This window comes from Phoenix dactylifera, chromosome 8 (assembly GCF_009389715.1).
Source record: "Phoenix dactylifera cultivar Barhee BC4 chromosome 8, palm_55x_up_171113_PBpolish2nd_filt_p, whole genome shotgun sequence".
Taxonomy (NCBI): Eukaryota; Viridiplantae; Streptophyta; class Magnoliopsida; order Arecales; family Arecaceae; genus Phoenix; species Phoenix dactylifera.
In genome coordinates this window covers 6038682-6052819 of record NC_052399.1, presented here as the reverse complement: position 1 = coordinate 6052819, position 14138 = coordinate 6038682, and the positions used below count along the sequence as shown (strand labels likewise).

General features: G+C 43.7%; 2 protein-coding genes across 3 annotated transcripts; both read left to right on the top strand.

Moving 5' to 3' along the window:
* The first annotated feature begins 99 nt into the window (after positions 1 to 99).
* Positions 100 to 2090, top strand: LOC103713998 (protein ASPARTIC PROTEASE IN GUARD CELL 1-like). Its single transcript, XM_008801088.4, has one exon. It carries the CDS (start codon positions 198 to 200, stop codon positions 1719 to 1721), a length of 1524 nt encoding a protein of 507 aa, XP_008799310.2. The 5' UTR covers positions 100 to 197; the 3' UTR covers positions 1722 to 2090.
* An 8952-nt stretch (positions 2091 to 11042) lies between these two features.
* Positions 11043 to 13508, top strand: LOC103713997 (60S ribosomal protein L26-2-like). Of its 2 annotated transcripts, none has more exons than XM_008801086.4 (2): positions 11043 to 11593; positions 13218 to 13508. In XM_008801086.4, exon 1 carries the CDS (start codon positions 11131 to 11133, stop codon positions 11584 to 11586), a length of 456 nt encoding a protein of 151 aa, XP_008799308.2. In that variant the 5' UTR covers positions 11043 to 11130; the 3' UTR covers positions 11587 to 11593; positions 13218 to 13508. The 2 variants fall into 2 exon arrangements, with proteins under 2 accessions (XP_008799308.2, XP_008799309.2); XM_008801087.4 differs by having other exon boundaries at positions 11043 to 11606.
* The last annotated feature ends 630 nt before the right edge of the window (positions 13509 to 14138 follow it).

The window sequence follows — 14138 nt, the reverse complement described above, 5'->3', positions numbered from 1 at the left end:
AGGTCCAAAGCCCCTCCCTCGCTTATGGCTTTTCTTCTGTTCCAACGCCACCGACGTGAACCCCCGTTAAATTCCCCCACATTCCCCCACCTCTCTCCCCCCGCCCCACTTCTCCCACTCTTTAAAAGCCCCCCCATCCACCCTTCCACCTCTCCGTCCCTCTTCCCCATTCTGAACGTCTCACAACGGTAACAATAATGGCGGAAAAAATCCACTTCCTTTTGCTCCTCTTTTTCCTCACACTACTCTCCGCCTCCCCTGTTCTTTCCCGGAGTTTCTCAACGCGGAGCACCGGATCCGCCCCCACCACCGCCACCTTCGACGTCTCCGCCTCACTCGACCAGGCTCTCCGCGTCCTCTCCTTCGACCCCCACCAAGCCCTCGACCAAGAGGCGAAGTCCGTCCGCGCCACATCTGGTGGCCTCACCCTTGAGCTACATTCCCGAGACTTCCTCCCCACCAACGCCCAGCCCCGCCCAACCGACTACAAAGCCCTAACCCTCGACCGCCTCCGCCGCGACTCCACCCGGGTGAAATCCATCGCCGCCCGGCTCGCCCTCGCCGCCCACGGCGTCAAACGCTCAGATCTGAAGCCTGTGACGGAGGAGGAGGAGTTCGAAGCGTCGGCGGAGGCCATCCGGGGCCCCATCGTCTCCGGGACCAGCCAGGGCAGCGGCGAGTACTTCTCTAGAGTCGGGATAGGGAGCCCTCCGAAGCCCTTGTATATGGTGCTGGACACCGGGAGCGACGTCACCTGGGCTCAATGCCAGCCCTGCGCCGATTGCTACCAGCAATCCGACCCCGTCTTCGACCCCTCCGCTTCCTCCTCCTACACCCCCCTCCCTTGCGACTCGCCCCGTTGCCGCGCCCTCGACGTCTCCGCCTGCCGCAACTCCTCCGGCGGCAAAGGAGGCTCATCGTGCCTCTACCAGGTCTCCTACGGCGACGGGTCCTACACCGTCGGGGATTTCGCGACGGAGACGGTGACCCTCGGCTACTCCGCCCCTGTCGCCGGCGTCGCCCTTGGCTGTGGCCACGACAACGAGGGCCTCTTCGTCGGCGCCGCGGGGCTCCTCGCCCTTGGCGGTGGGCCCCTCTCGTTCCCCTCCCAGATCTCCGCCCGTTCCTTCTCCTACTGCCTCGTCGACCGCGACTCCCCGGCGAGCTCCACCCTCGAGCTCGGCGGCGCCGCCGCCGCCTCCGGCCCGGCAGTGGCCGCGCCGCTCCTCCACAACCGGAAGCTGGATACCTTCTACTACGTGGGTCTCTCTGGCATCAGCGTCGGCGGGAAAATGCTGTCGATCCCGCCGTCGTCGTTCGCCATGGACGAGAGCGGGAGCGGCGGTGTGATCGTGGACTCCGGGACGGCGGTGACGCGGCTCCAAGCGGAGGCGTACGGGGCGCTGCGGGACGCGTTCCGGCGGGAGACGTCGGGGCTGCCGTCGGCGGAGGGGATGTCGCTGTTCGACACGTGCTACGACCTCTCGTCGCGGAGCAGCGTGGAGGTGCCGACTGTGGCGTTCCACTTTCCGGAAGGGCGGGAGCTCCGGCTGCCGGCAAAGAACTACCTCATCCCGGTTGACGGCGGTGGCACCTACTGCCTGGCCTTTGCGCCGACTACGGCACCGCTGTCTATCATCGGGAACGTCCAGCAGCAGGGGACACGTGTCAGTTTCGATCTCGACAAATCGGTGTTGGGGTTCACCCCCAATAACTGCTAGGCGTCCCCTTCTCTCTTTTAACCACTCTCTCTGTGCTCCTTTTTATATATATATTTTATTTTTATCTTTTTCATTTAGGCTGTTCTACTCTTTTACCGTCGATGCCGTGTCGATGGGTGCTGGTACACTGTAACGAAAGCGCCTTAATCGGACGGTTTGCTGCTATAAGGCATGGGGAATGGGATCAGGGGATGTGGTCGCTGTGGGTGGTGGGCAGCTGGGGTTGGTGGTGATTTTAACCAAGTGGCCTATTGTGAGCTTGTTGCTAAATAGCGTCCGGAAATCATCATGTATAGTAATCCATCCACATTTTGTAAGATTGGATCTCAGCCGTTGTTCAATGATGTCGCTCTGTTTGTGGGCCTGGAAGATAGGTTTTTGGTGTCTACTAGTGAAAAAAAAAAAATAATCGTTGCAGTACTCGATGCAGGTTTTGATCGTTTGATTGAACGCTAGTTGGCCGCACGCAGCGATGACGCGTTTATCCGGCCGCTTCGCATGCGCCTCGCCATGTGGCACATGGGGGCAACACCGAATGATCCAGTGAATTGCACAATCTTGCACCTTGCACGAACAAAAGTCTTTTAGGGCGTATGCCACCGACGAACTTGTTCTAAGAACCGTGGATCAAAAAGCAATAAATTAGATCTTCATTAGCTATATGTTAAAGAATTTTAAAATATATATCATAAAATTATCTGAATATATATATTATATATCGAGGAACATAAAATTCTAGAAATTATATATTAATTTATCTAAATATGTACTAATTTTTTAAAAAATATATATTGAATTACTACTTGATATATATATATATATATATATATATAATTTAAAATATATATTAAAAATTGATCGAACATATATTGTATTTTGATAAATATAATATTTTAAAATTTTAATTAATTTGGAGATGAATATATATTATTGGAAAATTAATTTGATGGGTGAGTATTAGTTATGTAGGAACGGAGAAAGGAGCTCCAGGAACGATTGGAAGGAAAGAACAACTTGACGTTGACGTACAAAAAGAGCAGGATATAGACAGATTCTTTTACATATGATGTTATATGTATATATTATTTTGAATTTTAGGATGGATGAACTTTATTAGTAGATGGGTTTCATCTTTTTTTTGATTTTTATTTTATGATGAATATGATAAAATATGTGGTAAGAAAATAAAAATCGTTCTGCGCATGCACATCAGGGATTTCTATCATCTTCCACGCTTGTTGACTTGACATGCACTACATTCCTTCACGAGGTTTGATTGGCGTAATGTTGCACCAAAGGTAGAGTTGGGCAACGGGCCGTGCCGGGCCGGCCCGGCCCAGGCCCCCCGGGCCAAAACTCTAAACGGGCCGTGCCTGGCACGGCCCGCTTATGAAGCGGGCCGTGCCTGGCACGGCCCGTGAGGCACGGAAGGCAAGCCCGGCCCGGCCCCCGGCCCCTCTATTGGTGGGCCGGGCCGGGCACGGCACGGCACGGGCCGTGCCAGGCACGGCCCGTAACGGGCGGTAACGGGCCGTGCCAGGCACGGCCCGCAACGTCTCTAAACGGGCCGTGCCTGGCACGGCCCGTAACGGCTCCAGACGGGCCGTGCCTGGCACGGCCCGTCTGGAGAGGGGGGAAGAAAATAGCCGTTTCCAACGGCTATTTTCGGGAAAAAGACGGTTTTGCCCCTCCCAACAGTTCTATAACGGCTGAATTGAGGGGTATTTTGGGAAAAAAATTTTTTGGGCTTCTATAAATAGCCCATTCCTCCCTCATTCTCACCACACCAAACCTCTCATTCTCTCCTTCTCTACTGCTATTATTTCTCTCTTCTAAAGTGCTCTTCTAGCAATTTAATTTTTAGTTTGTTCAAGTGCTACACAAGAGGAGGTTCCTGTTGAGAAGAGAAGGTCGCTTCTGTTGAGAGCACAAGAGGAAGCTCGGAATCTCGGCGCTGCCTCTGCCCTCCGACCCTCTACTCAATTCCTCCTTGCGGTTAGTTTTTATTTTTTGAATTAATCATAGATATGTCATCTTTTGAGGAAAGTCAGTTTGGCATTCCTGTTTCTGAGGGGGAAGAAACTAATCCCCAACCCCCTGTTCCTAGTTCCTCTAGAACTGGTGAACCGAGTGAAGGTCAAACCTCTTCTCGTAAGAGGACTAGTACTGTATGGAATGAATTTGATAGAGTTATGGTTGAGGGAGTCTGGAAAGCTAAATGTAAAAAATGTGCCAAACTTTATAGTTGTAGTAGTAGTGGGGGAACAGGGCATTTAAAAAGACATCAAGAGAGTCATAGGATGCATGATTCTCATGCTCAAACTCAAAGTAGCCTTAATATACAAGGGGGATTACTTGTAAGTAATTTTGCATATAATCATGAAAATCAAAAAAAAGCACTTGTAAAATGGATAGTTAAGGATGAATTACCTTTTAGTTTATGTGAATCTTTTAATTTTGAAGAATATGTTCAATTAAACCTACAACCTGCTTACAAAAGAACTAGTAGGCGTACATTTAGAAGAGTAGCTATGACCAATTTTTTAGCAATGAAACAAAATTTAATTGAAACACTTTCTACTTTAAATGTAAAAATTTCATTAACTTCTGATATTTGGTCAGCATCTGTAGGTAGTAATTCTTTTATTGCCATTACTGCTCATTATATTGATAATGATTGGCAATTAAATAAGCGTATTCTTGCTTTTCGTGCTTTTGATTTTCCACATTCTGGGCAACAAATTTCAAATATAATTTATCAAACTGCATGTTCATATAATATTAATGATAAAATTATGTCTATTACTTTTGATAATGCATCTAATAATAATTCTGCTGTTGTATTATTAAGAGACTCATTGCATCCCATATTAGATGGAAATTTACTGCATATTAGATGTGCATGTCATATCTTAAATCTTTCTGTTCAAGCTGGCATGGGCATGATTCAAGATGTGATTTCAAAAATTAGAAATGCAGTTTCTTTTATTCATGCTTCTAGATCAAGACTTCAAGAATTTAAGGAATTATGTATAAATCATGGTAAACGTTTTAAAAAATTTAAACTTGATGTAATTACTCGTTGGAACTCCACATATAGCATGATACATGATGCATACCCATATAAAAATTTATTAAGTGCATATATTAATGATCGTGGATTAGGATTTACATTGACTGAAACTGATTGGAATAAAGGAAAAATTTTGGAAGATTTTTTGCTTAGTTTTTATAATGCTACCAATGTTCTTTCTGGTATTTATTACCCTACTTCATGTTCATTTTTACAACAAGCATATATAATTAGTCAAAAATTTGCAGAACATAGATATGATGATGTTTTAATGCCTATTATTCACCTAATGGAATCTAAATGGAATGAGTATTGGGACAGGATATGTCCTATGCATAACTTAGCTGCTGTATTTGATCCTAGAGTTAAATTAAATGGCGTGCTAATTTTACTTGATGCATACGCTGAAAATATGAATCAAGATGCTGAATCTGCTAAAGATGAGGTAAGACAACTTCTTTATGATATTTATGCTATATATGATGAAAAAATTCGTGGATCTAGAACACAAATACAAACCTCTATTCCTCCTTCTAGTAGTTCTCGTTCGTCATCTATTTTTTCATTCATTGCACAGAGAAGACACACACATGCTTCAAGTTCCTCTTCATCTTCTTCATCTTTAAGTAGTGAACTAGAATTTTATTTACGAAATGATCTTCAGTCTGCATATGATGAAAATCAAATAGAGAATCTAGATGTATTATCTTGGTGGAAGAGTGTTAGAAATCAATATCCTGTTATGTCTGCAATTGCACGCGATATTTTAGCTGTGCCGATGTCCACGGTAGCATCGGAATCCGCTTTTAGTGCAGGTCGGCGTGTTCTTGACGAAAAGAGAAGTAGGATGACGGGCGAAACGGTGGAGATGCTTCTCTGCTTCAAGGATTGGCTGGATGCTGAGGCAAGACTTCAAGATAAAGGTGGACATAGTACAACATCTTCTGATGATGATGATACAAACACTACTGAAGAGTGAAGACTGAAGACTGAAGACTGAAGAGTGAAGACTGATTTACTGAATCACTGATGATTAGTAAGATTTCTTAATTTTTTATAATTGTACATTTTTATTGTATTCTGGAGGTCAGACCAAGGTCCAAACCTCGGCCCTTTCTTAGTTTCTTATTGTATTCTAGAATCTAGAGGTCAGACTAAGGTCCAAACCTCCCTTCATGTACCATTTTGATTGAAATTAATAAACTGGTAGGGGTCTATGCCAAACCCCCCACCATTAAGGTGGCTTTATATTCATAAATCAAGATTTCTTAGTGTTCATAATTTATTAATGTATTAAAAAAATTTTATCGGGCCGAGCCGGGCCCAGGCCCGGACCGTGCCAGGCCCGCGTGCCAGCCCGGCCCAGGCCCTTATGGGCCGTGCCGTGCTGGCACGCGGGCCGTGCCGTGCTTGGCCCGCGTGCCTAGACCGGGCCGTGCCGGCCCAGGCCCGAAGCGGGCCGTGCCTGGCACGGCCCGCTGGCCAGGATTCGCTAGCCCAGCACGGCCCTATCAAAGGGGCCGTGCCTGGCACGGCCCGTCACTGTAGCTGGCGGGCCGTGCCAGGCACGGCCCGCTTCGTGCCGTGCCGTTCCGGGCCGTGGGCGGCTGGGGGCACGGCCCGCTTCGTGCCGTGCCGTTCCGGGCCGTGGGCGGCCCGGCCCAGTGCCCATCTCTAACCAAAGGCCAAAAAAAGGGCTCCGAGTTATACCCCACTACTCCCGTGAACTGCGATGTCGTTTCTGGAAAACATGGAGGAGGGGGTGCTCAGGCGGCTAGATTTTAATGCAAAGGACGAGAGTTAGGCGGGACACATGCTCGGTTGGGAAGCAATTTGTGATGTGTTTTAAATACCGAGTCCTTTCGCGGCGTGCGACCCGGTCAAGTATGTTATTGGTGCGTTAAAAACTCGACAGTGGCCAGATTAGTGTCGGTGATAACGATGTTTATTGGTGATAACGATGTTCATTAACTGCATTCTTTCCCGTGTGGGATGAAGATAACGGCATGCTATGGAGACTGAAGGCCATCTCCCACTGGAGGAATCTATGATTTGATGAAGGTCCAGTTTTAATATCAACTGGTTCGGACCAGTTTGGGTCCAACCAAATCATTATTACGCATCCGTGATCGCCAGCTTGGGGCGACAAATGGGGCCCAATTCACCTCTCCGTGCCTGGGGTTTAAGAGATCTTTAGGGGAGCGGCGAGGTTGGTGCACAGGCGCTTGGATTTTGCGGTTGATGGAGGAGTCCGCACTCGCCGTCTCGAGTGAGTGCTTAACAGCTAGCACGTGGTGGGGCCATGCGGTCTCTCAGCGCCGTGGACTTGGGTTCCATCAATGTTTAACCAGCGCCAGATTTTTTTTTTTTTTTTTTTTTACGTGGGCGGGGCCACCACGTGGGATGTCCTTGTTAGGGATCTACGGTCGACAGTGAGAAAAAAAGAGAGAGGGAGGTGCGCTTTTCACCTCGTTTGACGATTAGAAAATTAGTGGAGCTGCTTTACTCGTGCTTTGACCGTGGGTTGGCGATCTGGTAGGTTGCAAGATATCGGGCAAATGGGCAGCCTCATGGACTCTCCGCGCTCGTTGGTGAATTCTATTATAAGTTCCATCTTGTGCTAAAGTATCGGAGTCATCTAGGTTTAAAAGTCGTCACTAGTAGCTTTTTTTAATTTTCTTTTATACAGCTGTTCACAACTAATAGAGTTACGAGAAAAAAAATGGTGAAGAAAAAAAAGAGAAGCAATTATATAACGCTTCTAAAAGATCCCTTCTAAGTGTTGAATAACAAAGAAAATAATTCAGTGTGTACACCACAATTTCTGACCAATCTGCAAATATTACAGAGCAGCGGATGTAATCCACTACCCCAATATGCACCCCAAGCAAGTGGTAAGATTTATTATTTTTAGTTTAAAAATATATAAAATATATGTTTTTATATATTATTAGGAAATTAAAAAAATGACTGTGGAATATATATGAGTTTGAAGTCCATCTAATTGGTGTAGCAAGCCAATCTATTCAATAAAAGTGGAATATAGTTTCTCTATTGCAACTCATGTGCCTACATGACAGGTATATCATATGGATGCATGGATCGGTCATCTTTGCCAGATGCCCATCACCCTGCAATGAACGTCGGACCAAATGTCATAGAGTTGGTGGCCATATTAACACCCGCAGGAAACACCCAATTTAGTGAGCCAGGGCTGCCGTGTGCTTCATCTAAACTCGAAGAAGCAATTGAAACAAAGCGCTAATCCACCACAGTGAGCCTTCAACGATCCGACGAGTCATGGACCACCCGAATTAGTTGCGTTTCGGTCGGTTCACGTCGGGCCGGCTCCATGTTTACTATGATTAAAAAAAAAAAAATTATCAGTGACCAAAAAAAAATCATCAACAAAATTTAAACTTTTATTGTGCTTCTATAGTAAGTCACCAAATTTGTACATGGAAAACAAATTACACATCCAAAAACAACTTGTGCATAAGTCAATTGAAACTTATATCACATATTGTTGCAGACGGCTATACTCAGCATGTAATCTTGTATATTTAGCAATTGCGTATTTTTCTTGAATCTGAACTATACCAAAATGGCCAGTAATTTTTTTTTGAGAAAGAATAGCTAGGAAGATAATTATTCACAAAGTGATGGAAGGTCGAGTATATTCTTATCTATTAAATGTTTGCAACCATGGTAACATAATTATTCACAAAGTGATGGAAGGCGGAGCATAATTTTATCTATTAAATATTTGCAACCAAGAGAACTAATATATTGAGAGAGCGGTAATAATCTCATATTAAATAGAGAAGTGATCTTAGAGATATTTATATATTCATGGATCCGTTATTTTTTTAATAAATTTTTTGTGTTTAGCTTCAATAAATGACACATGATGGACTTTTATCAAAAAAAAATAACACGCAAAGGATCAAATTTGGTTAGCGTGGGGTAGAACTTTTTAAGAACCCTTCCAAAACTCTAGATAAATAAATGAATCCGTCTTTAGGTTTTGTTTATTTTTAATCATTATATGTTTCTTATTGTTAATCAATATCCTACCCATATCACTAACTAGATATATTTTGCTTAGTAAAACCAGCAAGTGTTCAAGAAGTTGGCGAGGGTCAAGTTTTTTTCATTCAAAAAATGAGAGAGAGAGAGAGAGAGGGCAAGCTCCATCCATTCCATTAAAAAAGATTGGTAAGTAGCACAAATGCTAAGCAAGAAATCTCGAGGAAAGTAAAAAGCATCGATAAGTAATTATAAGACTCATATATCAAGATAATAGTCATCTATGTGGAAATGAATATAATAAAAAAAATTCTGAAAAACAAGTTTAGATAATTATAGTATGCATTCATAAACCAAAATAATGTTATTTATGTTGTATCTAATAGTTGGGTTTACAAGTCTAGTTATTATATTAAATGTTTACAAATAATGATAAACAAATGTCAATTACTATTTGAATTTCAAGATATGTGACATCACATGTAGCTTTGTGTGTATTATGTACCTCTACTTGTTAGTGCGAGGATACGTACAACTTCATTAACAAACATGTCAAGATATGACAGATAAAATAGCACCAAGTTATTTAAGAGGACTCAAAGCTCTTTTTTTTTTCCCCCTCAGATCATTAGATAGATGCTTATAGGGCAAAGGTATGGTTTCAAATAACACATTACTAGGATTATGCATCCATAAAATTCAAGCTATGAGACAAGTTAGCCAAGTTATTTAGTCATATGTGTTGAAAATGGAGGAGACCCACTTCTTAAGCTAAAATCGTATGCCTGCATAAATTGGCGAGAAAATGGTGGTGCCCAATGTGGAGAACAAGTAATTTCAAGTAAAAAAAAAAAAAAACTTTACTATAGCAGGCTAGGTCATTCTCTACAACCGATCTCCTTGTTCTGTTCTAGCGTATATATGGCATATCTCTCTAGTAGCTTGTCTACAACTAAACTTGGTGCGGCATTCAAAGACCCTTTTTCCGATCAAGGGTAATAATGGCTTGCATCAACAATACAAAAATTGTGAGATATGCATACATACATACATATATTCATTCTGTTATTTTGGCAAGGCATAAGCGTGCCGAACATATCATCCTTGATTAGGTATAATGCCTTTATATAAAAAATCTAAGCTAACACAAACACAATGAGACTAATATTATCCTCCCCCTTCCTGCGGCGGCCGCGGGAGGGGGCGGGCCGTGGCCAGCGGTAGTCTCGGCGGGCACGGCTGGCCTCCGGAAAGTGCTCTCCTTCCGCGAGGCCGACGGCGCCGGAAAGGGGCTTGGCCGTGGCGGACGCAGGAGGGGGGCGGGTCGTGACCGGTGGCGGCCGTAGGAAGGGGGAGAGCGCCCCCTTCTTCTTCCTCTTCTTCAGCACCTCCCCACCGTGGGACCTTCTTCTTCTTCGGCACCTCTCCTTCCATGATGGGGACATCGTGGCCGGTGGCGGCCGTAGGAAGGAGAGGACTATCCGTCTTCCTCTTCTTCGGCACCTCCCCACCATGGGGGCGGGGGAGAGGGCGGGGATGCGGCGGCGGGGGAGAGGGAGGGGGGTTGAGTGAGAGAGGAACAGATGGTGAGAGAGAGGTTTTTGGAAGGATTTTTTTTAAAAAAAATGAGAGTATTTTGGTCAAAAATACAGCTTCCCGATAAAGCTAAAAATAGCGTTTTCGGAAAGCTCCAAATTGGAACTTCTCCTCAAAAACTGTTTTTAGCTTCCCGAAAAAGCTAAAACAGCTTTCCAAAAATTTTACTAAATACCTTTTTTTTATATCTAGAAGTACTTTTAGAGGGCCAGAAAGTACTTTCTGGCACTCCAAAAGCTCTCCCAAACGGGGCCTAAGCATCCCACATCGATTAGTGTAGACATTGAGAGGCATTTTCCATTTGTCCCCACACATATCACGATTGGTGGTGTTACTCTCACTGTTTGCCTTTTGCAATTACTGTGGTGTAGCCTAATGCAACATATATTACAGTGTTCCTAAACTATTTTATATTTGCCCCCTTCGGGATCGGGCGAATCGCCATGCCGACCAAGGTAATGAGGTGCTAAACATACTTTGTAACGTCTTCAGGGCCTAAGCTTAAAAATTCCATAGCCCAGGACTCGTACAAAAATTTTGCCCAAAGGTCAAGGGTATTATAGTCATAATGGAGTACATTCTTCACCGAAACCCTAAACCCCTAAGATATAAGCCATCCCTTCCGCGATTCGGGGTCCTCCTCTTCCTCTCCAAAAATTAATAAACCCCTAAAGCACAACCCAGCCGCCGCCGGAGAGGAGAAGCGACGAGATGAAGTACAACCCGAGAGTGTCGAGCTCCCGGCGGAAGTGCCGGAAGGCGCACTTCACGGCGCCGTCGAGCGTCCGGCGAGTGCTGATGAGCGCGCCCCTCTCGTCGGACCTCCGCAACAAGTACAACGTCCGGTCGGTCCCCGTCCGCAAGGACGACGAGGTCCAGGTCGTGCGCGGCACCTACAAGGGCCGGGAGGGCAAGGTCGTGCAGGTCTACCGCAAGAAGTGGGTCATCCACGTCGAGCGCATCACCCGCGAGAAGGTGAACGGATCCACTGTCAACGTTGGCATCAACCCCTCCAAGGTCGTCGTCACAAAGCTCAAGCTCGACAAGGACCGCAAGGCCCTCCTCGACCGCAAGGCCCGCGGCCGCGCCGCCGACAAGGCCAAGGGCAAATTCTCCGCCGACGAGGTCGCCGCCGCCGCTGCCCCCTCCCTCCAAGGGGTCGACTGATCATTCGGTTCGTCACAGTGGTAGATCTGTTGGTTCTCGTTCTTTTTCTGCGTATCCGGTTATCATCGTTTATGGTTCTTGCTTTAATTATTAGTTGGGAGATTTTGGCTCTGAGATGAAAAAAAGGGCTCGAGTTTTGAACTCTGGTTATTTTTCTGCTATATATCATATTGGTGGATTAAGACGATGATGTTTTTTTAACTCTCTCTTATTATGGTTAGAGCTTCTTCGGATTTGGATTTGATGGTTTCGATCTGAACTTCCACTCTGGATCAAGCACTTATATGATTTGTTTTGCATTAAATTATTCTGTTTGCTGTCTCTGTTATTGTATGTTCTGTAGCTTCAGTGATTGGGAGGACTATTGAGAGTTTCTCTTTTTATTTCCTCTTTTGATCTAGAAATCTCATTTTTCAGTGCCCTATATATTACCTCAGGAAATGTGGTTTAGAAATTTTACAAGTACAAAGTTTGATGAAAAAAGATAACTAGTGCTGTCAGATAAGAATGTGCTTCTATCATATTAATTCTAAAATTGGCTTGATGAGATTGCATTGATGGTGTTCTCTTCGTGTTTGAAGCTAATGCTATGCTACTTTTTTTTGTCATCCTTATGGAAGAGGGGATTGATGTATGTCTGAAAATCGTAGGTATGGAATTAAGTTTTAATCTTATTTATTTTGACAAATTTTGGTTTTATAGTAATCCTACTGGTAGTAAAATACGCATAGTTATTTCTAGATTTTATATGGATCCACTTAGGATCATGTTAGTTGCAATACAGGGAGTAGTGATACTATCATATGAATGTATATCAGAAGGGAACATGATGTCAATCTTTGACTAATGTTGTTAAAAAGCAGGCATATTTTATCTGGTGCTGGTGCTGGAATGTGGTCCGTGATTCTCTTTGTGATATTATAGGGCATTAATTAGGTGAATTGGTTGCAGCTTGTGACTATGATGTCCCTCTTAGTTTGATTGAAATTATGATCAATTCTTTTCCAGAGAGCATTCTGTTATGCTTAACTGTCCACGTAAATGATTTACTGTTTACAGGGATATAGATCTGTACATTGTGCTATGGGGTTTTATGATGTTCAACTCAAGGATATTCTTTTAGTTGTTTGTGTGATTTTTAGGTCATGTTTAGCATGTTGATTGTTGCATATAAAGTTCTGCCCATGTGGTCTGTGTGGGAGAGTAGTGGTTGGCTTAATTTGGTCTTAGCTCCTGTATGCTAACCATGGAATCAATCATCTCGATAATTGAGGTTGCCAAAGAGGAAGATGAGTGGTTAACAAGTATAATTTAGATGTGTGGGGGAGTGAAGAGCTGTAGCAAATATGCCTTTCTTAATTAGTTAATGTGCTAAGTGTCTTGGCCTGTAAAGGGATGGCGTAATCATCTAACAAGGTTTCGTTGTCATGTATATAGTTTAATTTTTCTTGTATGTTGGACTGCCACTTATGCTGCATCTGTTTGTTTCGTCTGCATATGCAGAAGAGCCTATATATACATGCACTTTTTATGTCAGTTTTGCATGATTGCGTTCATTTTCTAAGATTGTTTTTTTAATAATATTGTATAATAGGGTAAAATCTTAGTTAATTGTTTTAATCTCCGTGTAGGAAAACTATAGTTACCAGAGGACCTTGATCAGTCGACACCAAATAATTGGGACAAGTAGGACGGGCTTCAATTACATGTCAAATGATCCTTATGGTGTACATGTTCCTTTTGTATATGTTATAGTGGACAAGTATGCTTAGGAGAACCTACAAGGGTAGTGCAGCAAAGGGGGTGGGCTCTTAATGATTACCTGAATCTGTACTTGTTGAATATTGATCAATATTTTAATAATGAGTTACTTTTTGTTCTGCAACTTTTGATCACCTCTGAATATACATGTTGCTTATATTATTGTAGTCTTTTGAAATTGCATTGGAGGTAGATTGTAATATATTCAGAAATTTTTTTGCAATATAAGAAGAATGCAGTAATGCTTGACATTGGGTATGTGTTTTGAATTACTTGGCTCTTGAAACGCAATAATATTGAAAGACGTTCCCTAGTTTTAATGCTTGATATGTTCAAGACATAAGTAAGCGAACTAGGAACCTTTGAATGGCATCTTGTGGACACTGATTTTTGTGAAACTGTGGACTTGAAATTTAGTTGATGTATTAGTGGTTGTAGCTGTGTTTAGCTAGGTTATTCCTTAATTGTGGGTTTGGAGTCGTTGTCACAGTTAAATAGTATGAGCACTTTCTTGGATTACGAGCACTTCTATTTCCCCAGAAATATTTCCTTCCCCCGTTCCAACCCCCTGCATCTTGCCCTTTTCTCGGACATTTAGGGAATTGCAGAATTGTTATAACACGGGCAGTTCATTATTTGTGAACTTTAAGAGTCTTGTCTACTGAAAGATATTTTGATGCTTGATATGTAGATCAAGTTAATTGGCCTTCCGTGCTCCAAAATCAAGATCACTCGATTCATGATTTCTGGTTGATGGTATTGCCTATTTTGTGCATAGGTAATTATATGAT

Excerpts from the sequence above, each read along its gene's own strand:
- LOC103713997 (XM_008801086.4), top strand. The coding sequence starts at position 11,131 with ATGAAGTACAACCCGAGAGTGTCGAGCTCCCGGCGGAAGTGCCGGAAG.
- LOC103713998 (XM_008801088.4), top strand. The coding sequence starts at position 198 with ATGGCGGAAAAAATCCACTTCCTTTTGCTCCTCTTTTTCCTCACACTA.